The 26,291-nt window shown below is 35.4% G+C and overlaps 1 protein-coding gene across 1 annotated transcript in view; it reads right to left on the bottom strand.

Annotated features, from left to right (window-relative positions):
• The window catches only part of FAT4 (FAT atypical cadherin 4), a 174,968-nt gene that overhangs the window by 20,461 nt on the left and 128,216 nt on the right, over positions 1 to 26,291 (bottom strand). Inside the window, exons 8-11 of the mRNA XM_032412791.1 lie at positions 23,276 to 23,526; positions 16,974 to 21,323; positions 5,300 to 5,404; positions 347 to 654 (exon numbers count right to left, since the gene is read on the bottom strand). Of these exons, the coding sequence (XP_032268682.1) occupies positions 347 to 654; positions 5,300 to 5,404; positions 16,974 to 21,323; positions 23,276 to 23,526 (5,014 nt within the window). The remainder of the gene's footprint in view (positions 1 to 346; positions 655 to 5,299; positions 5,405 to 16,973; positions 21,324 to 23,275; positions 23,527 to 26,291) is intronic.

Genomic DNA, 26,291 nt, shown 5'->3' with positions numbered 1-26,291 from the left:
CATTTGTTTTCAAATTGTTTCTTCAGTTAGGGCTGGGATACTTAGAAAAGTAGCCATTTTAAGTACAGTTCTGACGTGGCCGTAAACACATATAGGAAATGTATAAAATGAAATGTTTATGCACTAGGATGTTTTCTTTATTTTGCTACATTTTGTTGTTTTTGAGACAAGTTGTTTTTTGTGCCAAATAGTTGTCGTGAGCAAAAGAAAGACATTACCTCTTTGCTGCTGTAGTTCATAACAAAACTGGTCATATTTGCACCTCAATTCATGCTTTAACTTGAAGGCTTGATTGACCGGATGTACAACAAGTAAACAAGCTTTAACATAGAATGAAATGTCTTACCATTCCTGCTCTCCGGGCGATCACGGTGTGAAAATGTCCATCTGACACCTTCTTCATGGTGGTGAGTTTATATGTACCACTGCCTAGATTATAAGAGAATCTTAGTCTTTCTTCAGCAATTTCAAGGGCCAAAAACTCAGCCCGGTCCCCTGTCTGGTTGTCATAGTTGTAAAGCAGTAAAGCATGACTTTTAATAGTTGAAAATTTGACATAAATATAGTTGTTATTGGGATCCAAGCTGGGAAATTCCATGTATGATAACTCCTCAAATCCGTAGCTATTCAACTCACAGTGTTTTCCAAAGACACCTATAGATGGGAGAATTGACAGATTGATACATGAAATTCCAGTGATGTGTTAGTAAATGACTTTGATTAAGATATTCTTAAATTACAATAATGAATCATGCTTTTAACAACCTTTTTTGTATTAATCTCCAAAGAAAACTGTCTAAACTAAGTTGAAATAGAACAAATTAATGATCTTTAAAACACACAAGAGGTGAAAAAACTGCTGTATTTGTTTTTCTTTGGCCAACTAGGAAACATCTAAGTAGGTCTCATTTGTAAAAATTAGAATTAGTGGAATGGAGTATGTCTGAAGAGATTTCCTTCCTGGAAACCTTTCAGAATTAGTTTGTCAACTTTTTAAAAGTTTTAATATGCTGCAATTTTCAACCGAGATAACTTCCTTTATAATATATAATTCTCAAAAACAATTTCATTTCAATTGAGGTTGGCAAATTTTGTTTTGACCTTAAAAAATATTAGTCCCTGTCCTCATGGTATTTTCAGGAGCCACAAGATCAGGGAAGGGAATCACTGTTGTTCGGGAAGGAAATAACTGTCTTAAGTTTTTATCTCTTTCTTGTTTTATACCTTCTCTGGGTATGATTTACAACAGGCTACTTTAAAATAGCTTTCTGCCTTTTTTCTGAAACCCGGAATTCCCACTTGTTTGTGCTGGTTCTTTCTCAACTTGAAAAATGAGTTTTATTGATGTTACGATGTTACGCCAAAATTCTTTTCCCACAAATATTAGTCGACTGTAGCAAATGATTGGAAAATTAACCCATGCCAATACATCATGATTCTTACTAACTTGCAAAGGTTCCATTCCTTAATTTTGGCTGTACATCTCTCATAAATGCATTAAATTTAGAGTCAGGGAATTGTTCAGCTAGAAGAAACTAATGCCATCATTTCACAGAATATTTAAAACTTGCCTGAGGTCACAGAACCATGGGAGACAGAGCCAAAACTTGAGGCCAGATCTACTGATTGTCTAGTTGTTTTGACTGCACTATATCTTATATCCAAATGTTCTTTAAATTAAAATGGCCTAGAAGCTGCTGTAAAAGCTTGTGTTGTTTATCTTTTCCTGCTCTGTCAAGGCTGAGATAATATTCATTATAAATGTGCCGGAAATATGCATATTATTTATTTTTAAACATTAAATGAAGTTAAAAAGTAAAGAAATTATAGAAATTATATATACTATGTATATCATATGTCATACATTTATGTATACATAATATATCATAAATATATGATATATATCATATAGTATTATATTTATAATTTATATCATATATATAACATATATGCAACAAACTTTAAAAGTTTATTTATATTAAATATACATTTACTATATTATATATACCTTACTTATATATACAGAAAGAGTAACCAAAGTTAAAGAAACAGCAGAGATAAACTATACAAATAAAATAGATTGTTGAAGAAAAAAAATTGTACTATATGTTCTCTCAGGACTCTCCTGATTAAATTTTGGTAAAAATATGAACATGGACTTAAAAATTAAATATAGGGGTGTCTGGGTGGCCCAGTAGGTTAAGCATCTGACTCTTGGTTCCAGCTCAGGTGGTGATCTCAGGGTTGTGAGACAGAGCCCCGCATCGGGCTCTGTGCTGAGTGCAGAGTCTGCTAAAGTTTCTCTCTCCCTCACCCTCTACCCCTCCCTGCCTCATTCTCTCTCTCTTTCTCTTGTAAATAAATAAATCCTTAAAAAAAATTGAATATAGGGCCCCTGGGTGGCTCAGTCAGTTAAGCGTCTGCCTTCGGCTCAGGTCATGATCTCAGGGTGCTGGGATGGAGCCCCGCATCAGCCTCCCTGCTCAGAGGGGAATTTGCTTCCCCCTCTACGCCTCCCCCTGCTCCATGCTCTCTCACAAATAAATAAATAAAATCTTTAAAAACAATTGAATATAAATATATGTAGAAAGCATATAGATACTGGGAAGATGTCCTATATTTTTATTCAAATTGATACTTGATACAAATTGATTCAGATATTTTCAGGCGTGAAAATGTTTATGGAATATTGTTCTTCTTAAAGAGTTTTGTTATTGTTTCTAGAAAAAGGTAGATTTTTGTTTTTGAAATAAAATAAAATTTAAGGAAGATTTTAAAACAGCCCTTCAAATGAAATGTCACGAAGTAAAACTACATAAAGATCAAGAGAAATTATTAAAATTACTCTAATAAGGAATATTCTGTGAGTGGGTAATTACACATACATACACATACATATGAAGTTATCATTATACAGGCTCCCTTTATAAAATCTTAAGCACTTTATGTTTTTCTAAATTACAATCTAAAAAAATAAAAATCTAAAAAAAATTTTAAAATCCAAACAACAAATCTTTCACTGATGAGAAAGTAAACAGTGCAATTTTTTTTTCCAACTTCAAAATTATAGTTAAGATGTTGATTTATAGGATGCATGTGTAACTACCTCCAGCTATTTGTTTGAGGCATTCCATCTGTCATTTGTATTTGCGTGTTCCACCCCCATTCAATTTGAAAAGGAAAATACTTTGTCCTTTTAATTCTATCTCTCTGGTCTCAAGTCATGTATTACCGTTTCAAGGTTTTCTGTTTTGTTTTTTTTTTTCTTTTATAAATCTTCTGTTGCCAAAGGACAACGTCAAAGTTTAAATCACTGGGGGGTTTTTTTTGTTGTTTTTTGGTTTTTGCCACTGGGATAAATGGAGGGAGAAATTTGCCCTGTGATCTGTGATCTGTCTCTAATTCATATTGCTGAGCTAGTCCCCTGGGATCTCTGGTAGGGTGAGGGCAACGTCCATTTGGACCCCAAGACACTTTTGCCCAATAGGCAACGATTGTTGTATCAGCTACACTGCAGCAACGATTTGTTTCTATTTGATATCAATTATCTTAAGTCCTCATATTTGCAACTGCAATGTAAAGGAATCTCTAACAATGTAAAAACCTTTCTTCAGTCACTTTGAAAATCATTTTTTTCCACTTTTCATTCCAATCCCCTTATCTTTCATTCCAATCCCCATATCTTAACACAAGTTAAGCCATGAAACCTGCTTGTGGTTATCTGTCGAAAGCAGCACCCTTTAGGATTATAAGAGATTATTGAAAGAAGTTTTGGGAGATCTGAAGTTGTGCTTATTTTGACCTTAATCTGCTTTTCACTGCTTCAGAGGCATTGTTGGTGAGAATCTTAGAGAAATTTTAAAAAGCAGGGATACTGTAAATGTCATACTGGACTGAAAATAAAATTGTGTTCTAGTCACTGTAGCATCTTGGGGTAGTTTTGTTTTGTTTTTATTTATTTTTTTTTTTTTTAAAGATTTTTTATTTATTTGACAGAGAGAGACACAGCGAGAGAGGGAACACAAGTAGGGGGAGTGGGAGAGGGAGAAACAGGCTTCCCGCTGAGCAGGGAGCCCGATGTGGGGCTCGATCCCAGGACCCTGAGATCATGACCCGAGCCGAAGGCAGACGCTTAACGCCTGAGCCACCCAGGTGCCCCTTGTTTTTATTTTTTAACTTTAGACAAAGCCCTCTATTTCTGGGCCTCAGAACCATTGCTAAAATGCATGGCTCACAAGTAAATACTTAAATTCTGTTTTTCTTTATCATTCTATTGATGTTGTGCTTTATGAAAATAAAACTAGAGTCGTAGAGTTATTTGAAAATGAATTAACACTACATTTTACTACTACTAGAAACCTCAGATTCTTTTTAAGTTCTATTCACAACTACACATTGAGAGTCCCTTTTCAGAGTCCATGTAGCTCAGTGATTGCTCAAGGAAAGACTAGAAAAATATCTTTCTCCTCTCTTGTTTATGGAGAGAGATAGGGTCTCTAATTACTGTAGGACATCTGGAGATGAATAATATATTGTGGGGTAAAGTATCCTTCAAACTGTAGTGTAGTAATCACAAATCAATGAAACAATCCAAGTTAAAATAAAAGCTCTCTCCAAAGCTGTTCTCATAGTCTGTGGCTGTCCCAGTGCTGAGTAACATTTGAGTGAGATCTGAAAGGAATCTTTTAGTCCACTCCATTATGGTGAATAAATACAAACGTGTACAGAAAAATTCTAACGACTCTCTTCCTCAAAAGAACACATTAGTCTGAATTGTGATTAGTTATTTGGCAGTATCTACAAAAAGCCTATCATGAAAAAACTTCAAGTCTAGTTACTAAATCCTTCTAGTAGAAGTGGTTGAATTAATGTAAAAAAGAAAAGCAGCAAAACAAAACAAAACAAAACAAAAAAAAACATTTTGGTTAATTATCCTTAAAGATTTTAAATAGAGAGTGATGTCAGATAGTACTTAAAAGATTTTTTTTCTTTGATAGGTTCCAGGCTACAAAGAAGTCATCCATAAATATTTGAGGGGAAATGTCCTGAGGAGACAACATCAAATTCAATTATCTTGAGTTGATTACTTTTCTAGTAATAACTGAAGCAATATATTCAATGGCATTTCCATAGTTAACTTTTTAAAAAATATTAAACCTTTTTAATTTTATTTTGCTAAAACCTCCTTTGTAAAACAACTAATATTTTATTAATCAGTCATGACCACGATAAAATAAAATTGCTAAACTGTGTGCCAAAACAGATTGATATTTTATATCAACAACTAAGCTATACTCACCAAATGGACAATGACAATAGTATGACTCCACACCACTTTGGCAGGAACCACCATTAAAGCAGGGGTTACATTCACAGTAATTGACTGAAGATTCACACATTTTACCTGAAAAGTATCAAACTCGTTAAAAAAATCTTGTGCATAAACATATTAATAACATTACTTTATAACCATATGTAAAAATCTATTCTGAGAGATCGTATTTGGAGAAAAGAAATATAAGAATCTTTTACTTGACATGAGAAAATTAGAATACCTCTCAGTTCAAAATCTTATTTAGTTAACCTATTGTAAAGATGTGCTTAAAATAGGAAATAATTTACATAATCATCTTGGAAGGAACTACTGTTTTCGGGAAAATCACAAATGGTGAACATACTTAAATGTTTTCACTGAATTTATTTTATCTTGTCAATGTTGCTTCCTTTTTCAATTTTATAATGAGATTTGAAACTTTTACAGTAAAATTCTCACTGTAGAGATTTCCTTGACTCAGATTTTTTAAAGGTAAGAAACAGTCTTATTTAGCTTATCAAACTAAAATACTTTCACCCTCAAGAAATATCCCTTCACTGACACATATCTGCTGTAAAACAGAATAAGAAATCAGGAAACACATCATATATTTCAAATACTTAATATTTATTCTTGAGTACAGGTTATGTAGAGCTTGTCTTTTTTCTTTTTTTAAGATTTTATTTATTTATTTGAGAAAGAGAGACAGAAGCAGGGGGAGAGGCAGAGGAGGAGGGAGAAGCAGACTCCCCCCTGAGCTGGGAGCCCGACATGGGGCTCGATCCCAGGACCTGGAGATCACAACCTGAGCCGAAGGCAGATGCTTAACCACCCGAGCCACCCAGGCGCCCCTACCTTGTCTTTTTTCTAAAACATTAAAACCTAACCAGCATATTTTTCAGTTTATAAGGACTTCTCATAGATCATCTTAAGTTGAATCAACTAATATTGACTGAGTGCCTATTACTGGCCAGGAAGGCTAGAAGATAGGGATATGGCAGTCAAAAAAAAGAGAAAAAACAAGTAAGTGTCAGAACATGGCATTTCTGTTTCAGTGGGGGAGATTAATCCAAGCAACAGGAAACATTTACATTTCATAGATGAAGGAGAAGTCTCTTGAAGGCTAATATTTTGCCTAAGAAATTATAAAACTATGGCACAGACCAGTGTAGGTCTGCTCCCATATCCAGGTTTTGCAAAGCTGTGATTGAATAGTTATGTCTACGTAGGCCAATGTAGAGTATATGGCCAGTCCTATTTGTTTTGTTGTGGTGGTGGTGGTAATTTTTTTATGTAAATATAAATGTGTTCTAATGCCACTTTTCTATAATTTTAAATTATTTCAATAATTTATTTGTTAGTTTTCCAATTCCCAGAAACAATGAGACATTATGGTGTTCTTTGTTTATTTCCATTCATTGATATGGGGATTGAATTATTTAATTAAATAGAGTTTGTTTCTGTAAAGCTATTTTTTTTTTTTTTTAAGATTTTATTTATTTATTTGACAGAGAGAGACACAGCGAGAGAGGGAACACAAGCAGGGGGAGTGGGAGAGGGAGAAGCAGGCCTCCCGCCAAGCAGAGAGCCCGATGCGGGGCTCGATCCCAGGACCCTGGGATCATGACCTGAGCCGAAGGCAGATGCTTAACGACTGAGCCACCCAGGCGCCCCTGAAAGATTTTATTTATTTATGTATTAGAGAGCGAGAGAGAGAGAAACAGGATGAGAGGGGAGAAGGTCAGAGGGAGAAGCAGTCTCGCCGCTGAGCTGGGAGCCCGATGTGGGACTCGATCCCAGGACTCCAGGATCATGACCTGAGCCAAAGGCAGTTGCTTAACCAACTGAGCCACCCAGGCGCCCTGTAAAGCTATTTTCTACTTCTTAGCATGATTGCACTAATGCCTTTATTAAATATCTTACGAAAACATGTAAGTTTTATATGCACCACTAGACTTAATGTTGAGCATAGATAATCCATTTCATCATGATTACTATGCTTAAAACAGAGTCAAAGTTTTGTTTAATTTAGTTCTGTTTTGGGGCGCCTGGGTGGCTCAGTCGTTAAGCGTCTGCCTTCGGCTCAGGTCATGATCCCGGAGTCCTGGGATCGAGCCCCACATCGGGCTCTCTGCTCGGCGGGAAGCCTGCTTCTCCCTCTCCCACTCCCCCTGCTTGTGTTCCCTCTTTCGCTGTGTTTCTCTCTGTCAAATAAATAAAATCTTTAAAAAAAAAAAAAAAAAAATTTAGTTCTGTTTTTGTGGCTTGATTATGTAGCTACAATTGTTCTAGTTTAAAATTATAAGCGTGAGTCAGACCTCATGACACTGCTAACTAAACATGTTTCTCTACATCACAGGGTCATAAACAACATTTTTTTCTTTATAAATAAAATTGGGAACCTCCTTAAAAGGCAAAACGGTAACATTTTTAGAATACCTTTCCATTCTAGGGGGAAATAATGAAAATAAACAAGTTACTAATCTAGAGACACAGAAATTAGGTTTTAAGTATTGCAGCAATGAGTTACATTTGAGAAACAGGCAGAACAGCTTTATTATAAGCCTGTACAATATCACACCAGAGAGATGCTCTGTCATAGAACTCTCTCCTATGGTGTTTTCCAACTGGATTTCTGACAGATCACTCTAGAGAAGTGGATTTTTTTCCCTTTATATTAGTATTGCCCAATAGAGAATAAATAAGACTTATTGGCTGTACTTTTAATTACTTATTTGCTATCAGGAAAGTCACATCCACTCCTTGCATTTTTTTTCCACTCTAAGAACATTCACATGCGCTATTGGACTAAGTAAGGTTTCATTTTTCTTTTTTTGGAAATTTCTTTTAGAATTATGTTAAAAGTAGCATGTATTGAGTACAGTTATCCTTGAACAACACTGGGTTTGTAAAGAAGCCAACCCCTGCAGTTGAAAATCCACATAAAACTTTTGACTCCCCCAAGAGTTAATTACTAATAGCCTGCTTTGACTAGAAGCCTTACCAATAACATAGTTGATTAACACATATTTTGTATGTTATATGTATTAAATACTGTCTTCTTGCAATAAAGTAAGCTAGAGAAAATGAAATGCTATTAAGAAAATGATAAGGAAGAGAAAATACATCTGTAGTACTGTATTTATAAAAAAATATACATGTAACTGGACGTGCACAGTTCAAACCTGTTTTGTTCAAGGGTCAACTGTACACGGATTAATATACTTTGTAAGTGTGGTTAGTCTAATATTATGAAAACAAGTTAGCGGGTTACAAAATTACAACTTTACTTCTGGAAGACTGGAAACGGGGAGCAAAGAGTAACCAATTTAGGGAACATTGTCATGAACAATTATGCAACTATTTGGACATATGTGCTCTCTAAGAAAAAATATGTAAGTGTATAAAAACACAAGTCTTTGATACCATAAATCTCAATTATATCTTCTTTTGAATCCTGTTGGAAAAGACTGCCTTTTAAAATTTTGGTTTAAACAATAACAACAAAAGAAAATTAGGTGGGTTTTTTTTTTTTTTTTTTGGTAATTTATATAAATTGGTTATCTAACCCTTGCAAAATTAGAATTTAACATAGACATCTGATTTTAATGGAAATATAAACTATAGGTTATTTCAGTTGGTCCAAAATTAAAGATGGAAAGAAACCCCAAATTAAGTAAGACTTACTTATGTATTAAAAGATAACTACTATGGAAATGGCAGAAGAAGCTACAAACTAAGAAAATATTAGTGTGAGAATGAATTTCTTTTGAAAGTTAAAATAAATTCTCAATGGAATCTGATTCTTTGAGTATACAACAATATAAATAGATATTAGTAAGAGAAAAAAATTCAACCTTTCATTTTGCATTTTAATTTAAACCAGAGCTTTATTTTCTTATTTTCTCTAGTCGATAGATATAAAAAAATGTAAAAAATGACTCTGCTAGGAGTTAAATAAATCAATTTACTGTTGAGTTTGAGAAAAATAATCATATTTATATGTTGGTGTTAGACTATATAATTTTACATAGAATTAAAGGAAAGCCTTGAAATGCAAATTTCTCAGGTTTGGAAAGTTCATGCTCTATTATCCAGTTAGAAGTCAGCAGCAAATTCTGTATTGTTCCCCACACATCGATCTACTTAAATTCTCGTGTTAATGGCATAATGCTTATCAGAGAATGCAGCAGTTTGAATTACTCTAACATACTTCTAGTACAAAAAAAATCTGATGTGTTGGAGCACCGTGAAGCCAAATCTTGGATCATTAACTTAATTAATACTGCAAGTCAATTAACAATATTTGTCAGAGACTTGAGGCTTGCAAGTATACTGATAGGGCTTTCACAAAGAAATGCAACCATATCTCTAGAACATAAAAAGCCTTGTTCTATCAAGTTATGTTGTGATAGCAGCTGTTTCAAGAATAAACTGGTTTCATTGCTTTGACATTCATCAATTAATTGTGTTGATATAAATTATTTATCATTGATAGAAGGAGGTGTGCTTTGAGAAGTATAAGCTCTTAGAACTTGAAGAATGGGAGTTACTGAAGAAGAAAATGAATGCATCATGGGAGGCCAGTGTATCCACAGACTTTCCAAGATTATAGTTTAAGCTTACAAAAGAAATTTAGCATATTATCTTCATGTTTGGGGCAGAAGGTGTGCTGAATTCATAAACTGAATCTGTTGTGATCACCTGCGGTCTTATCAACAAGGCTGTATATTCAAATTTCATTCATTCCAATAGAACATTTTAATGTTGATTATGTGGAGCAGAGCTAAATTTATTCTCACCTGTTAAATTTGAACACCTATGAGAATATGATGATTTCTTAGATTATGTGTAATATAATCACAACAATTACTATTTTTGCATCTATTGTATTTATACATAGATAGAAGGGAGACTATGTGAAACTATCGAAGTCCAATTTATATCTATATTGATTATATTATTAATAAATCTGATTTCCTAATATATGTGTTACTTATTCTGAATATTTATGCTTATAAGCTTTTTTTATTATTTTAGCAGAAAGTAGCTTTTTCCACACTATGTTAATGTTTCCTATTATTGTGCAAAGAACTATGAAGATAGCTCATCTAAAGATCCTGATCAAATAGTATGTTTTTTTACATCAAAAGAAAGCAAAAATATCATGTTTAAGAGCTGCTAGTAAGAAAAACAAAAGGAAAAAAAAACTTTTCCTTTTGTATTTTAAAATATGTACAAATACAATTTCAATGATGCTACAAATGATGATGTATAATGACATTCATAATATCCATGATAAGCTTACAAATATATGTTTGTTTTCTGCAGAAATAAGAAGCACTTAAGCTTCTGGAAGCCTCTTATTAATATTTTCATAAGTTGCAAATCATATTTTAAAGTAATCAAAACAAGAAATGAGTCACTCTTTTGTATCTCACAGAAAATTTCATTTCTGATCTATTCACTACATTTTGTTTATATTCTATGGTGTTCTGATCACATGATCATTGACAACGTTCGTGTACAACTTGTGATTTTAAAAGAATGACTCAGTTACAACTCCCTTCCTCACGAAAGCAAATGTTTGCCAAGTTTCTCAGTAAAATTACTATGCACAACCTGTATATAACTTTATATGTCTGGAAAAAAATTCCTATTTATACCGTCAAATGTCATAAAAGTGATGAATGGGCAAATCTCATCCTCCCCTGAAATATCAGGACTTACTTGAGACCATAGGAAAACTTCTCCATATGGTAATAAACCCTGGCATTACTCCAAATACCACACCTAAAATGCATCCAGATGTGTGAAAGTGGATGGGAAAGGTTAAAGGGGCTATGAACTAATTCTGTTAGAGAGACCCAGATTTGAAAATAAGCACTATCTACATGCTGCATTTTACAACACCATTCATTCCTCTGAAAGACTTAATGCAGGATTGTGCTACAAACAGTGGACACCTGGAGCAGGAAGACAAATGGTAAGTGGTTACTGACTATAATTGTGCTTTCTAATTAGTGTTCTATTAAGTGCAAGAAATATCATTTGTATAGGAAAAGAAATACTGGATTTGTAGTTATTAAGCTGCTAATTTCCTCCAGGATCCCCTGAACTTATGAGGCATGAATAAAACAAAAGATATATATATATATTTTTTTATTTACGGAGGTATATTGACAATGATGTAATTTCTAGTATTATTAAACCTTGTGAAAATCTAGAAAGTAATTTTTCACATGCTTTATACTATATTAAATCAATTAATTCTAATATGCTGTGTTACAGTGAATCAAAACTCCACTTAGTGATATAAAAATTAAATTATAGAACAGTTTTTGTTTTGTTTTGTTTTGTTTTGTTTTTTAAAGATTTTATTTATTTATTTGACACAGCGAGAGAGGGAACACAAGCAGGGGGAGTAGTAGAGGGAGAGGCAGGCTTCCCGCCGAGCAGGGAGCCCGATGCGGGGCTCGATCCCAGGACCCTGGGATCGTGACCTGAGCCGAAGGCAGACGCTTAATGACTGAGCCACCCAGGCGCCCCATAGAACAATTTTTTTAACAATGAAACATAAAGTGATTGTTACTGAATGTGAAGTCTAATATTTTTTTTTTCCAATTTCCTTTTGGTTATTTTTCCAGTAATTAAGAAGAAGAGATCCAAAACACAAGTTATACAAACAAATTCATTCTTTCTAAATCACTCATTCACTTTAAAAAAATCCTTAATTCATATGTATTATGTGATCCTATGGTTACCAACTTTAAAATAAAATTTAAAAAATATATATGATAAATTCATATATCAGAAATATACTGTTGGCAATATGGTAATAACTATATCCCTTCATATCATTTTATTTAGTTGTTCCATAATATTCATTTTTGTACTTATACCCTTAGAGGATGTTCACACCAAAATCGCTGTTTAGCTAACAATCACTCCCTGTAGGATTCTTAGGATAAAGTCTCTTGGTGTTCAGCAGTGCATAAGCCACTCACTCTTCCAATCTTTAGAGCAATTTCTAACTTTATGTGAAATATACAGTGGTGATGGTTGTGGTGGTAGTATGTGTGTGTGATGGGGTAATATCTGAGGATTACTTTAAACATAAAGTTAAGAAAATCTCACAGTTCCGATTTGTAATGCCATAGACTTTAAAAATCATTGAAAAAATGCAAGTAAAAGTTCAAAAAAGTAAATAGGGTGTGGGTGATCGGAAATAGTTCTGATGTCCAAAAAACATTTGAATATACACAGGCTTTGGGTAAAGCTTTACCAAAGCATTAGTACTTGATTAGCATTAATAAAAGTAAAGCTAACTAGACTGAATAGTCTTAAAAATTCATTCTATGAGGTACACATATGTTTAAGTATATGTGCTGCTGAAGCAAGCACTACACATATGCTTAAGTAAGAATTTTGTTTTATGGCTTATTAGCTCTGATTAGCTCCTTTAATGTTTTGATGCATTTACTCCATCTTCCTGAGTCAGGTTAGCTGTAAAGACTACCTGGAAGGACTAACTCAAAATGATTCTTCGGGGATTACCTTTACAAAGAACATTAAACAGATACAGACATTTGAACAATACATTCCGTATGGATTAAGAATTTGTCACTATGATTTTTGTTATACTGTTTCCTGTAAAACAAAACAAAGAAATAAAACTATCAGACTTGAATTATCTGCTAGTTGTACTGGATGGACTATGCACATAGAATTTAAAACTATGAATTACATGAACTCAAAAATAGAAGATTCGTATTAATCATTCAACTTTATGTTTGTTTACATCATTCTTGATCAGCTGGATTATCTCTAACTATGCAAATGAAGAATAAAATGAGCTCTGAAGAGGGGCAGTGTGTAAAATTACCATAGTAATTTCAAATTACTCTTGTAACTTCAAATAACTTTCCTAACAGAAAGACATTATGATCTAGTCTTTGGCAGCTCTGGCCCTAGAGTTACCAGAATGTAGGCTGAATTTTCTACATTCTTTCTATGCCAGATATTATGTCTTGACACTCAGCATCATTCCTATCCTTCTGTATTGCAGGGGCTGGAAGTCCTTTTCTAGACCCTTTTCCAACAGGGCTCAGGCTTAGATTCTGCCACTGGGTGAGAGTTGAATTGTTTCTAACTAGTGTTCTATTAAGTGCAAGAAATGTCATTTGTATAGGAAAAGAAATACTGGATTTGTAGTTATTAAGCTGCTAATTTCCTCCAGGATCCCATGAATTTCTGAGGCATGAGTAATACAAAAGATATTTTCTTTCTAAAGGAGTCTTTTCTAGACTCCTTTCCAACAGGGCTCAGGCTTAGATTCTGCCAGTCAGTGAAAGTTGAATGATATTTGGAGAGTGAAAGCAAAGCAGGGACTGTTCTGGGACTCACTCATTGCAGCCCTGCTGGTAGACAAGATGATTGGCAGTGGTTTCTTGCAATACCTACAGTGTTCTTATTGCTGAAGTTATTGGAGAATTTTCCTGACCTTCATTCTTAGTCAGTTTAAAGATTTTGCAAGCTATTTCTTATTATTAAGTACCTTCCTACCTGGAAGTAATTTCAGTTCTTGACCAATCTCCTACCAATACATTATCTCATATGCTTTTTGTGCAGATCCAGTAGAATAGTGGACAAAAGATCTTAAAAGATATCATGGACTTGCCATAATAATCCATAGCAAATACAAACCAATGTGTGATGAAGAATCACATACATATAAAAAGAGGCTCTAGAGTCAAGCTTACAGTGAAAACCCATTTAGACCACCTTCTGTGCCATGCTGGAGGCAAGTTATTTAATCTCTTTTAACCCATCTGAGACCCAATATTTTTGCCTTTAAAATAATAATAATAATAATAATAATAATAATAATAATAATACAGCTTCATTGAATTTTTAGAAGAACTAAATGAATTACTAAATGAATAATAATGTCTATGATGTAAAGAACTTTAAGCGGGGGTTTAAATAGCAACTTGGTAAATGTTATGCATAGTTCATAACGAAAAGGGGGGAATTCCCCAAAGTTTCAATTACTACATTTAGAAAAGTATGCAATGTACATTTAAATGTAATGAATCAAAGAAAGAAACAAACTAGAGGGAAGTTATGTTAAAGAATTAGTTCTATGTCCAATCATGAAGCAACATTTATGCTGAAATCAGCATATGGGGCCTTCACTCATACCCATGGTACTTTCTACTGTTCCCTATTTACTACAAACAGCTTCACACATTTTTCATTCTAGGACTAAGTATAAACTCATTTTAAATCTAAGTGTGAATGAGTGTATTATACTAAAATGGACAAAGAAATAATCCTTATAGTTGAATTCTCGGCAGAGGAAGTAATTTTTTGGGTTGGAGTGGGAAGACTAAGGAAAATTTTCTAGAAATTCTGAACTGATAACATGGATATAGCCCTATTATTCATGACGCTAAGAATACAACTGGGGTAAGATTCACACCCTGTGCTGTGGAGGCTTCTTGTCTTTGTAGAAATTCTGTGCTATACCTCTATTATTACCACTACATAACACTACTACTAGCACTACTAATTTGCATGGCTACTTATAGAATGCTGGACACTCTGATAGGTGTTTTACAAGCATTATCTTTATTTACTACAACAAACCTAAAAGATAAGTATGATTATTTTAATTTTGCCGATGGGGAAATTGAAGGTCAGCAAGGTTAAATGACTTCCCAAAAGCTATAGCTAAATCAAATACTATAAAATCCTTTGATTCTTTTCATTACACATTATTGTTGCCCATTTTCTTCACTTATATTTCAAGAATATTATTTTATTAGTACGTAAAGCTTGTATGTTCTGCTTTGACTTATTCAAACTTGCTTTATGTCACCATCTAGCAATTCGATTCTTCAAGTATGAAACCATAAGTATATACATGATGGGTACCTTTTTAAAAATATAATAGCTAGGGGCGCCTGGGTGGCTCAGTCGGTTAAGTGTCCAACTCCTGATTTCAGCTCAGGTCATGATCTCATGGGTTATCTGACCGAGCCCTGGTGGAGCTCCTTGCTCAGCAGGGAGTCTGCTTGAAGATTTTCTCCTTGTACCCCTCCTCCCACCATGCGTGCATGCTCTCTCTCTCTCTTGCTCTCTCTCTAAAATACATAAATAAATCTTTTAAAAAATATAATAGCTAAATGTATTTTCTTTATTTTTTAAGATTTCATTTATTTATTTGTCAGAGAGAGAGAGCACAAGCAGGGGGAGAGGTAGGCAGAGGGAGAAGCAAGCTCCCTGCTGAGCAGGGAGCCTGACATGGGGCTCGATCCCAGGACCCTGGGTTCATGACCTGAGCTGAAGACAGATGCTTAACCTACTGAGCCACCCAGGTGTCCTGCTAAATGTATTTTCTTATAAAAACTTCTTTTGAAGTATTATTCTGTGAAATATTTACCAAATTAAAAAAATATATATATGTCCTGGTTTTACCTATCTCACTGGTACTTTGAATTGTGTTTGTAAACACTGCAGAGCAATCCAGTGTAATATATATGGCCTAACACAGTATAGTGTGCAAATTACAGCAGAGACTTTCTCCTCAAACTTACTAACAGCATAATATTTATACACATTTCAAGGTGTACCAACAATTGATCAGCTAATAGATAGAGGTTAGATAGATGGAGAGATGATAGATAGATGATAGATAGATAGACGATACAGAAACTGATAGAGATATATGTAATTTGTACATCATATCTTATTAAGATTCCAAAGACTAGTGAAACATATTTGCTGCTCTATATTTTATTATGCTTCTAGAATGTCAAGGTAAATTATGCTTCAGTTTTATTGTGGCTTACCAGGGAAGTCAGCTATTATGCTTTCTACCTGATAGTAGAAATAACAAAGCATTTTGATTTCAGTCTTAAAACACTGCTTTTGCTCTATTGTGACAGTGTGGATCAAATTTCAATAATAATGATGACGATGATTTTAAAAGATCATAAAAAATGGTGATGATAGAAGAATCAAACAGCAATAATTGTTAACAGTTATTTAGGACATAAAATGGTCTGGGTCTTATGCTTTAAATATCTTACATCCTTTAAACTTTAGAATATTCTCATTTGAAGATATTATACTCTTTTTGCTCTTGTACAAGACACTTAGCAGATTGACTAAGAGCTCAAACTCTGGAAATAACTGTGTAGGCTTACAACCTGACTCTGTGACAAATCTGGGTCACCTTAGAAAACTGACTTACCTTCCCTCTACTTCAGCTTCCTTTCTGTACAAACTGGAAAATAATTATTCCTACAACAATGTCAGCCAATAGTAAGTGTTTAAAATATTTGCTATGATTATGCCCATTGTAATGGAAAATAATTTATTTTTTAAAAGATTTTCTTTATTTATTCATGAGAGACAGACAGAGAGAGAGAGAGAGAGAGGCAGAGGGAGAAGCAGTCTCCCAAGGAGCAGAGAGCCCGATGCGGGACTTGAGCCCAGGACCCCGGGATCATGACCTGAGCCAAAGGCAGATGCTTAACCATCTGAGCCACCCTGGTGCCCTGGAAAATCATTTAAAAATGACAAAATCCACTGCTTTCCATTATACTTGACATAGTTAAAGTTTTAGGGATAGAGCCCAACATCATCCTACCTGTGTATCCAGTTTTGCAAACACAGTTGAAGCTTCCTGGAACATTTTGGCAGACAGCACCATTCTTGCACGGACCTGGCAGGCACTCATTGATATCTCGCTCACAGGCCCTGCCAGTGAAGCCATCTGGGCAGCTGCAGGAAAATCCTCCTACTAAATTGTGACAGGTCCCACCATTGTGGCAAGGTGATGGAAGACATTCATCTATATCTATTTCACACCAGCTACCAGCATAACCTGGCAAACACTTGCATAAGAAAGGCTGCAGAGGTTCATTTGCCACAATGATGACTGGAAGACTCTCATGGCTCTTTAATACAGAGCTCACAGCCAGTCTTCTTATACAGCTCCCTCCGTTCTGACATGGGCCATGAATACATGAGTCATGATCCACGGATTCTACCTTCACTCCACTCTGCCGGAGAAGGATCTCTTTGATGCTTTCAAAGAAGGTGGCTACACCACTGGGATTCACATACTGATTATTGTTCCGCTTCACAGCTGCCAAAAGAAACGTTTTATTGTTCTCCTCATATGCACCATAAAGTTGCACAGCAGTCCCTAGGCCTGTCAGTTGGGAGCTGGCAATGCGTAGAAAATGAAGGTAGTGGTTAGTCAAGAAGTCCTTTACTGTTGGAACACTGAGACGCAGTAGGATGCTGTTATCCACTGTAGCATTAGAAAATCCAGCAAAGAAAACTCGGATATTGCTCGTGACTGTGCTGTGAACTCCATCATTGCTAAGGACAGTGAGATCAAATGTGCCATCTGTTGACCTCGGCTGTGAATTTAGATCACAAGTACCCCTTGGAATACTGAACAGGCTTGTAACTCCCGAAGTAAGGGAGCAGTGGAAAGTGTCTAACACATCCGGATCCTGTGGCTTCACAGAACCTAAAATCCCACCAGGAAACAAATTGCCATAATAATTAACAAATATCTCCACGGTCCGAGACTGGGAAGGATTATCATTTTGGTCTATAACGGTGATATGCACGGTTCCTGTGGAGGACATTTGAGGAACACCAGAATCCCTAGTAATCACAGACAGATAGAAGTCTGCAATCTGTTCTCTGTCAATCTCTCTGGTTGTGCTCAGAACTCCAGCAGTGTTCAGACTAAAATAATTGGTGGCGGGACCTGTGCTCAGCAAGTAATAGGTGAAGGGGCCTTGATTTGGAGGGAGATCGGGATCAGTGGACTGAAGTGTCATCACCAGAGTTCCCGGGCGTTTGTTCTCCATAACTTCACCTTCACTGATGGTCAGCATAGGTCCATTATCATTTATATCTTCGAGGGTAACTAACAGGGAGGCACTTCCTGTAGCTGAGGGGGTCCCTGAATCAACCGCCAAAACCGTGAGATTATAGATAGGTAGGGTTTCTCTATCCAATTCTGCAGTGACAGTGATCTGTCCTGTCTGTGGATTAATGGAAAAGGCACCATTTTCATTCCCTGATCCAATGAAGTAAGAAAACCTGCTCCAGCTGGGGACAGAGTCTGAGTCAAAGGCACTGACAAATGTCACATGAGTCCCAGTTGGTACCCCTTCACTGATCTGAACGCTGTAGATATTTAAACTAAAAATGGGTGGGTCATTGGCATCAAGCACCGTGACATTTACAGTGACCTCATCGATATCTGCACCCCTGATGCTGCCAAAATTCTTGGCCAACACCTTCAAAGATACCCTTTCTTCTTTTTCCCTATCAAGAAGTCCAGAAACATAAATTTGTCCAGTCTTCTTATTGATCTGGAAACCCTTCTTTCGGCTGTTACCAAAAATCAAATAGTGTACTTCGCCATCAGTGCCCAAATCACGGTCACTGGCAAACACTTCTCCAACAATAGTACCTTTAGGAGCTGCTTCTGAGATTTCAAAATAGTAAAGTTTGGAAACAAAGCGAGGCACATATTCATTCGTCCCTTTTAATTGTATATTAACAGTGGCAAAACTGCACCTTTCTTCGTCAGGGACATTGAAGGCTTTCACAGTAAGATGGTAGCTCTGCTTGGTCTCAAAATCCAAGAAGCCTTGAGTGGTGATGACTCCTGTGTTAGGGTCAATGACAAAGAGGTCACTGTCAGATGACTGTAACGTGTATGCAATCACAGCATTGGTTCCAGAGTCAGCATCTGTTGCATTTAGGTGGATGACTGTTGTTCCACTTGGGGCATTTTCCAAAACAGTAGGGAAATATTCATCTGGGAAAAATACTGGAGAATTGTCGTTCACATCAATCACATTTACAGTCACACTGCAGTAACCAGTTCTTGCAACCCATCCTCCATCTGTTGCACTAATAGTCATTTCATGTTTCTGGCATAACTCATAATCAAGAGCTTTGGCTAGTGTTAATATACCTGTGGAGGAATTGATTGCAAAAATGCCTTCTTCATTTCCTGAAGAAATACTGTACCCAATCAAGCCGTTCATAGCTGCATCTCTGTCTCTTGCAGAAACAGTTCTGACGATGGCCCCGATACTATGGCTTTCGGGGATGGTTGCACTCATGTGACTTTGAGAGAATTCAGGTGTATGGTAGTTTTCCTCGGTGACAATTATTTGAACAGTGGCTTGGGATGAAAGTGGAGGATTTCCTTTATCTCTTGCAGTGACAATGATCAAAAAGTTTTGATTCAGGTCAGATATCAGCGAAGATGCCACTGAAATCCACCCTGTACTATTGTCCAACTTAAATTTTCCAAAATGATTTTCATTAGAAATCAAATATTCCACCTCAGAATTCAGACCAAAATCTCTATCATCTACTGCAGTAACTTTGATTAACTTAGTACCAACTTTAACATTTTTGGTGACCGGAGTAAAATATTTAGGTTTAAGGAATTGTGGTGCATTGTCATTACTGTCCACTGTGTTGATGGTAACTGTTGTCTCACTAAGTAATGAAGGATTCCCTCGATCTGAAGATGTCACTATAAAACTATGTCTGTTGATGTTCACATTACTGAAGCCACTGACGTCCTGGTATTTTAAGACCTGTTTATTGAAAATCTCTCCTGTGGTGGCATTAATCCTGAAATATTCTGACTGGGATTTTATAAAATAAAACACTTGTCCATTTGATCCCTCATCAGGATCAGTTGCAGATACCTGAGTCACTTTGGAGCCAATTTCAGGAAGCTCAGGGCAATCCAAGTAATAGGAGGGTCTGCTAAATCTTGGAGCATTGTCATTGATGTCTGTCACAAATATTGTGACATCTGTACTTACGGTCCACCCAGAATCATGCGCAGAAACTCGGATTCTGTAACGGTCCGTATCTTCTCTATTTAAAGGTCTACTAATCACAATATCTCCTGTGCTGGGATTAATTGTAAATGGAAGACTTGTGTCTGTTATAGAATATCTACTAATTGCATTTATACCAATGTCTTCATCAGAAGTTGTGACACGTGTAACTGTGTATCCTAAAGGGGAATTTTCAGGAACATAGGCACTGAATATCTGAGAAAACCTAGGGGCGTTATCATTTTCATCTAAGATGTTAATGATGACTTTTACTGAGGTACTCTGAGAAGGGGAGCCTTTGTCTGAAGACTTTATGGTAAGCACATACTGCGATATTTTTTCCCTGTCTAATGGCCGAATGCTTCTAATTTCACCAGTGGCATGATTAATAGCGAAACTATGTTCTTTATTGCCATTAACAATTTCATAATCTAACTGTCCATTGGGTCCACTGTCCTTATCCGTTGCCGAAACAGTAAGTATTTTGCGAGGAGAAAGATTTTCCAATATTTCAGATACGAATGGATCTTCCTTAAAAACAGGGGAATTATCATTGACATCTAAGACTGTTAAGTCAAGTTTCTCATAAGAGGATAAAGGAGGGAAGCCTCCATCCCTGGCCTCTATCCATATGACATATTTTTGTATCTTTTCAAAATCCAGAGGTTGACTAATGGACACCTGCCCTGTTATTTGATCGATTTGGAATGTACTGCCAAGGTTCCCACTTGCAATATAATAGGACAAAGGTTCTCCTCTCAAGGAGGACCCCGTAATGGTGGTGACAAGAGTGCCGACTGGCTGGTTTTCAGGAAACATGAAAGTCTGTTCTTTGGCTCTGACTTTAGGGAAATCTGCCTTGTTCACAAATCTGACAGTCACTGTTGTAGAATCTGTCTTTGGAAATGAGCCCCCGTCTTTTACATATACAGAAAATGTCACTTCCGAAGCCCCATTTAGTGGTCCAGCTGCCATAATAGCTCCTCTCAGTGGATCAATGTGAAATTTTTCAGAGTTTCTACCCGAAAGTGAATAATGCAGTTCAGAATTGGGTCCAATATCAGCATCTGTGACTGTAACTGCGAAGACGAAGGAACCTATGAAAGAGGGAGAGTGCAGTTACAATCACACAAAACCCAAATAAAACATTTGCTAGTAGATTAGTGTATACAAAATATTATATTGCTCCCTAATATCACTTTACTTTCTCATGATTACTGGGGGAGAACAGTAACTCCTGTATTATCTCTGAAGTCCCCAAGTCAAATCTACTTAATGGTAGTCTTCAGGGACTGACCTGCCATTTTCTAACTAAAAGCCGTATGGTCTACTGGATTTAATATTTTTCAGTATGCCTTTGGGAGAAGCACAGGGAAGAGCAATGGCTAATCATTCAGAATTATAGTTCCTAGGAGGAAAATCTGTACATAACACAACTTCCAACAAACATGATACTACTATGGGAGCTCTGCTAAGAGCTCTGTTTCTACCCAATGAAAAAAGATAATTGCTCTGTATGTCTTAAAACATCTTTGATTTGCCCTACAGGTAATCATGTCAACAAAATTTTTAATTTGTTCTAAAAGATTGTTTTGATTCTTTATATCCACTGTTTCTTAGCAGCATTCTTTTATCAGTGAGCTATTATCACATGGAGATAAAATACATACATATATATATAACCATAAATCAATTAGAACAATTATAAAGTAGTATGAAATAAAAACTGAGGAAGAACGGACTCAGTTTGGATTCCAAAAGTTAGTGCTTGGGACGACTGCCAATGGAACAGATTGTAGCAGGAATATGCAGAAAAACTGCCATAAGGACATGTTTTTGATATACTCATTTGGAAACCTCTTCCAAACCTGCACTCATTCCCCTACAGTAAAGTTTGTGACAAAAGTGAAAAGTCTTTTATTAAGGCCAGTGATTCTGATTAATTATAATAAGTCTAATGAGGAAAAGATGCTTAAGCATTACATACTCACTTTTTATAGGGGATGCTATTTTGTATCACCACACATTGGACGTAATTAGAATCATGCCTGCCAGCATCATTTCAGCTAGAGGCCTTCATCAGGGATTTATGACTTTGATATTGACATTTCCTTTTGATAAAAAATTGCCACAAAAATTTATGCATTTCATACTTTGAATTGGTATCAATTTGACATTCTCAAGTGAATATAAGATCAAAGATCACTGAGAGGAGAAATCCTGGATCCATTTGCTTTTTCTTCTAATTAAAAATATTTTAAAGTAAGGCAGATCAAATTAATTTTGGCCTATATTTGTATATTTTCCTGTTTGGAAATGCATCTCAAAGATTACAAATGGCAGATTATTTGTGCAGTTTTTAAGAGAGACTGCCATTCTTTACAAACAAGCAAATAAAACCAAACTAATTTAAATGAAGAAAGAGAAATGCATATTGTCATATGAAAGTAGTCATTAACGTCTTCATAAACTTACTAACAGAAAACCTTCATCCATCAAAACTGGAATAAGATATTAATAACAATAATTCATTAGAAGTATCCATTCATTAAATATTTTTGAAAACCTATCGATGAAGCATTGAGGTAAAATACTTATTTTCAACCAACAAATATAGTTGACTGCTTACTACCTCCCAGATGTTTCAGGTATTAGCATATGGCAAACAAAACAAAACAAAACAAAAAAACGAAAAACACTGTCCCTCCTTTCAGGGAATTGACAAATTATATCTCAGGGCAGAACTCTTCTTGACTATGAAGTGACTATTTTAATCATGTGAAAATATTCAAGTAATATTAAGAAATAGTACCAGGAAAGATGTAGCAATTATAAAATCTTAAGCACAATTGGTCTAGGATAAAATAATTAATTTATGAGATTCAACGTTCCTTCAATTTCATTAGTCAAAACAAGTTGAATTTTAGAGGATTTGCAAACCTAAGCTAAATCAGAAATATCCATGTAAAAGAAACAGAAATATATTTATAGAAAATGTCCAATGTATATTTTGCATTTATCCATGAGACCTCAGAGTTGGCTTCATTACCTGGAGGAGTAGGAGATGGGATGTGTGTGACATATGGGTGATGTTGAAATCTTGGTGGATTGTCATTGACATCAGTAACAGTGACGAGCACACTGGTAGAACTGGAAAGAGGCTCTGGGGATCCAGCATCACTGGAGACCACAACTAAAGTATAATTCTCTTTTGTTTCCCTGTCTAGCCATGCACTTGTGATGATTTGTCCCGTGGATGGGTTGATGGTGAACTGAGAGTTTCCACCAATGATCCTATAACTAGAGAGAGCAGAGATGGGCATATTTTTTCTGGTTATCACGTTGTAGCATCTATTCACTAAAATTTAAAAACTGAGACAGAAATGTAAAAAAAAAATCACTTTAAGTACGATCACACAACAATTAAAGAATATGGCTAGAAGATAAATACTTCAAATTTTATGTGAGCATCTAATTGACAATCTTTACTGTGAAATGTCCAGTGAGCTCAAGCAGGTCCTCACAAGTTCCGTGGATTTCTTGGATCATGCAAGGCCCCAAAATATATCCAGAAGACAACTGCATTATAAATAAGTGAACCTGGAAGCATAAATCAGGGCCTTGCTCTGATATTGTGGTTAGTGGCCAGGATCACAAATGAACATCTGTTAAGTGAATCTAAAAATTATTTTTCTGCTGTGCACCATAATAAACCAGAGATCAGATGAAGATCTTATTTTTAAAGGCAAAACACTGTATTTGACATCCATTGACTACCCAGAACAACTAAAGAACAGATTATTTATACAAAGACATTCCTGCTTACTAATTCTCTCATTTGTCATTCCTCATATGGCTATGCTTTTCTTTCTTGTTGTCAGAAGAGGTATGACATTTTCATGGATATTCTGATGCTAACCAGATTGGTTAATGGGCAGGAGTTTCCACTGAGAATAGCTTCTCTCTTCTTTATGAAGAGGAAAGCTATCTCTGTATTCCTCAGAGATCAGCTAGAAAAGAAGTAGCTAAGCTTGAAGGTTCAGAAACTGGCTGTGGTCCATTGTTTTTAAGGTTGGAGAGTGGCAAGGAAATGGATGCCTTTAAAAGTTTTCTCCTTTATGCCAACAAAGAAATGCCCTTGTTGGAATTAACTGCATGTTTCTATAGTTTGGTTTGTGCCCATGAAAACATAGCAACAGCAAGTATCTAATAGAGACAGTTTAAAAAAAGGCCTACATTGCAGCAAGTAGAGTGTACATTCCTCCCATTAAGCTCAGAGTTTAAAACAAACATTTCAGCATTTTCATCCTTTTTTAGAGAAATAATGAACTGTTGGGGAGCTGATATTTTTAAAAAATAGAAGTCCTATAAAATGATAGCAAAATAGAAATAAAAAGTAGAAGAGGGAGTTTTGTCTGAGAAATGACTTCAGTATTTATAAAGTACTTGATATCACTCAGAATTTTAACACTTTTTGGCACACCCACATGCCAGGATCAGAAGTAAATGAGAATACCATTTCCTGGACCAGAAGTGACTCTTTATACAGTATAATTACTGCCCTTACACACTAGGTATCTAATCCCTTTGTCAAAATAAAAATATCCGAGGCTTATAATTGAATTCTTAAAGTTAGAAATTCAGGACTCATGAGGTAATCAAATTGTTTTACCTCTTCAATAAATTCTGTGAGAGCCTGAATTATGAGAATTGTGTGATTTTATTCTGGGAAACCTTGTTTCCCTATAACAGTGGATGTAGAAATTACCAAATAACAGGGGAAAAAAAAGAGTAATTCACAGCATCAAAGACTTTTATACAGCTTTTTGACAGCAAAGATCAGGGGTCAATTAAATATTCCCTCAATTATTCACAAATAAAAATAAAATTAAAGTAATGAAAAATGCATGCAAATTTAGATTTGGATTTTTGTATATGACAAGACCATGGTGTATGAAGAAAGAGCAATGTGCTGAAAGGCAAATGATGTGAGTTCTGGTCCAAGTTTAATGAAATAATCCATAATGAAATCTTGTACTGTAAATTCTTATTCTTTATTTTATGCTATTATACACACTATGGAGCATATGATTGTCTGTTTAAAAGTAATTAACATCTTTACTATTTTTGAACATTAAAGAATAAATTGTCATGTTAATATGTAATTTTTTTCTAGACTTTATCTGATTCTGAAGTATATCAAAAGTCGATTTTAAATATGAAGTGTTCTGTAACGTCTCATAATATCTATAATACCAGTATCATGCAATTTATACTTGTAAGTTAAAATACACACACACACATGCACACACACACACAGATAGAAGGGACACAATGGATAGACGGCCAAAATAATATGCCCAGGTTTGCCTTTCCCCTATCACTTCAGTCTTGGTTTGGTTCTCATCCCTTCATGGAGATCTTTCCCGCTTCTCTGGTCTACATTAATTTCTTCTAAGGCTATAAACTCTATTAGATTGAGTTTTGTGCTTTTTAACATCTAAACATCTATGCTGGTCTTCAAAGAGTTGCAGCATCCTACTGTGTTCTTAGTGTGTACTGAGCACACTACAAGGCATTTTATATATGCTCTCATTTAACTTCAAAACAATCCTGACACTTTGGTTTTGTTTTGGATTTTTTAAAGATGAGGAATCTGAATCTAAGAGAGACTCATGTGGTTGCACAACAAAGCATACCATCTAAAAATGGTAAATCTAGAGTTGGAACTTCCATCTTTATGACTTCAACACACACTTGCTCCATTAGACCACGGTATAAAGAAGGTAAAAAGCAGCCTGAGTGGATCTAGTGGAGACAAGAAATGCTGTACTGCTTGCTAAGGCCAAAGGGGACTCTTTTTATTTAAGGGATGTCAATGTAGCATTGTTTACATTGATTTGGTTCAAAGAAATCAACAAATGTGTTATTTATTTGCTGATTCAAGAATAAGAAATGACTGCTTCAAATTATTGGCGTAAACTGACATCATTGTTATCTAAAATCTGAATCATTCATTTTTGCACTTGTAAAGCTAAAATACCCCAATTTGATTTTTTAACCTT

The sequence above is a fragment of the Phoca vitulina genome, unplaced genomic scaffold, assembly GCF_004348235.1.
Source record: "Phoca vitulina isolate PV1807 unplaced genomic scaffold, GSC_HSeal_1.0 scaffold14, whole genome shotgun sequence".
NCBI lineage: Eukaryota > Metazoa > Chordata > Mammalia > Carnivora > Phocidae > Phoca > Phoca vitulina.
The sequence above is the reverse complement of the archived record's forward strand: the minus strand, read 5'-3'. Positions and strand labels throughout refer to the sequence as shown.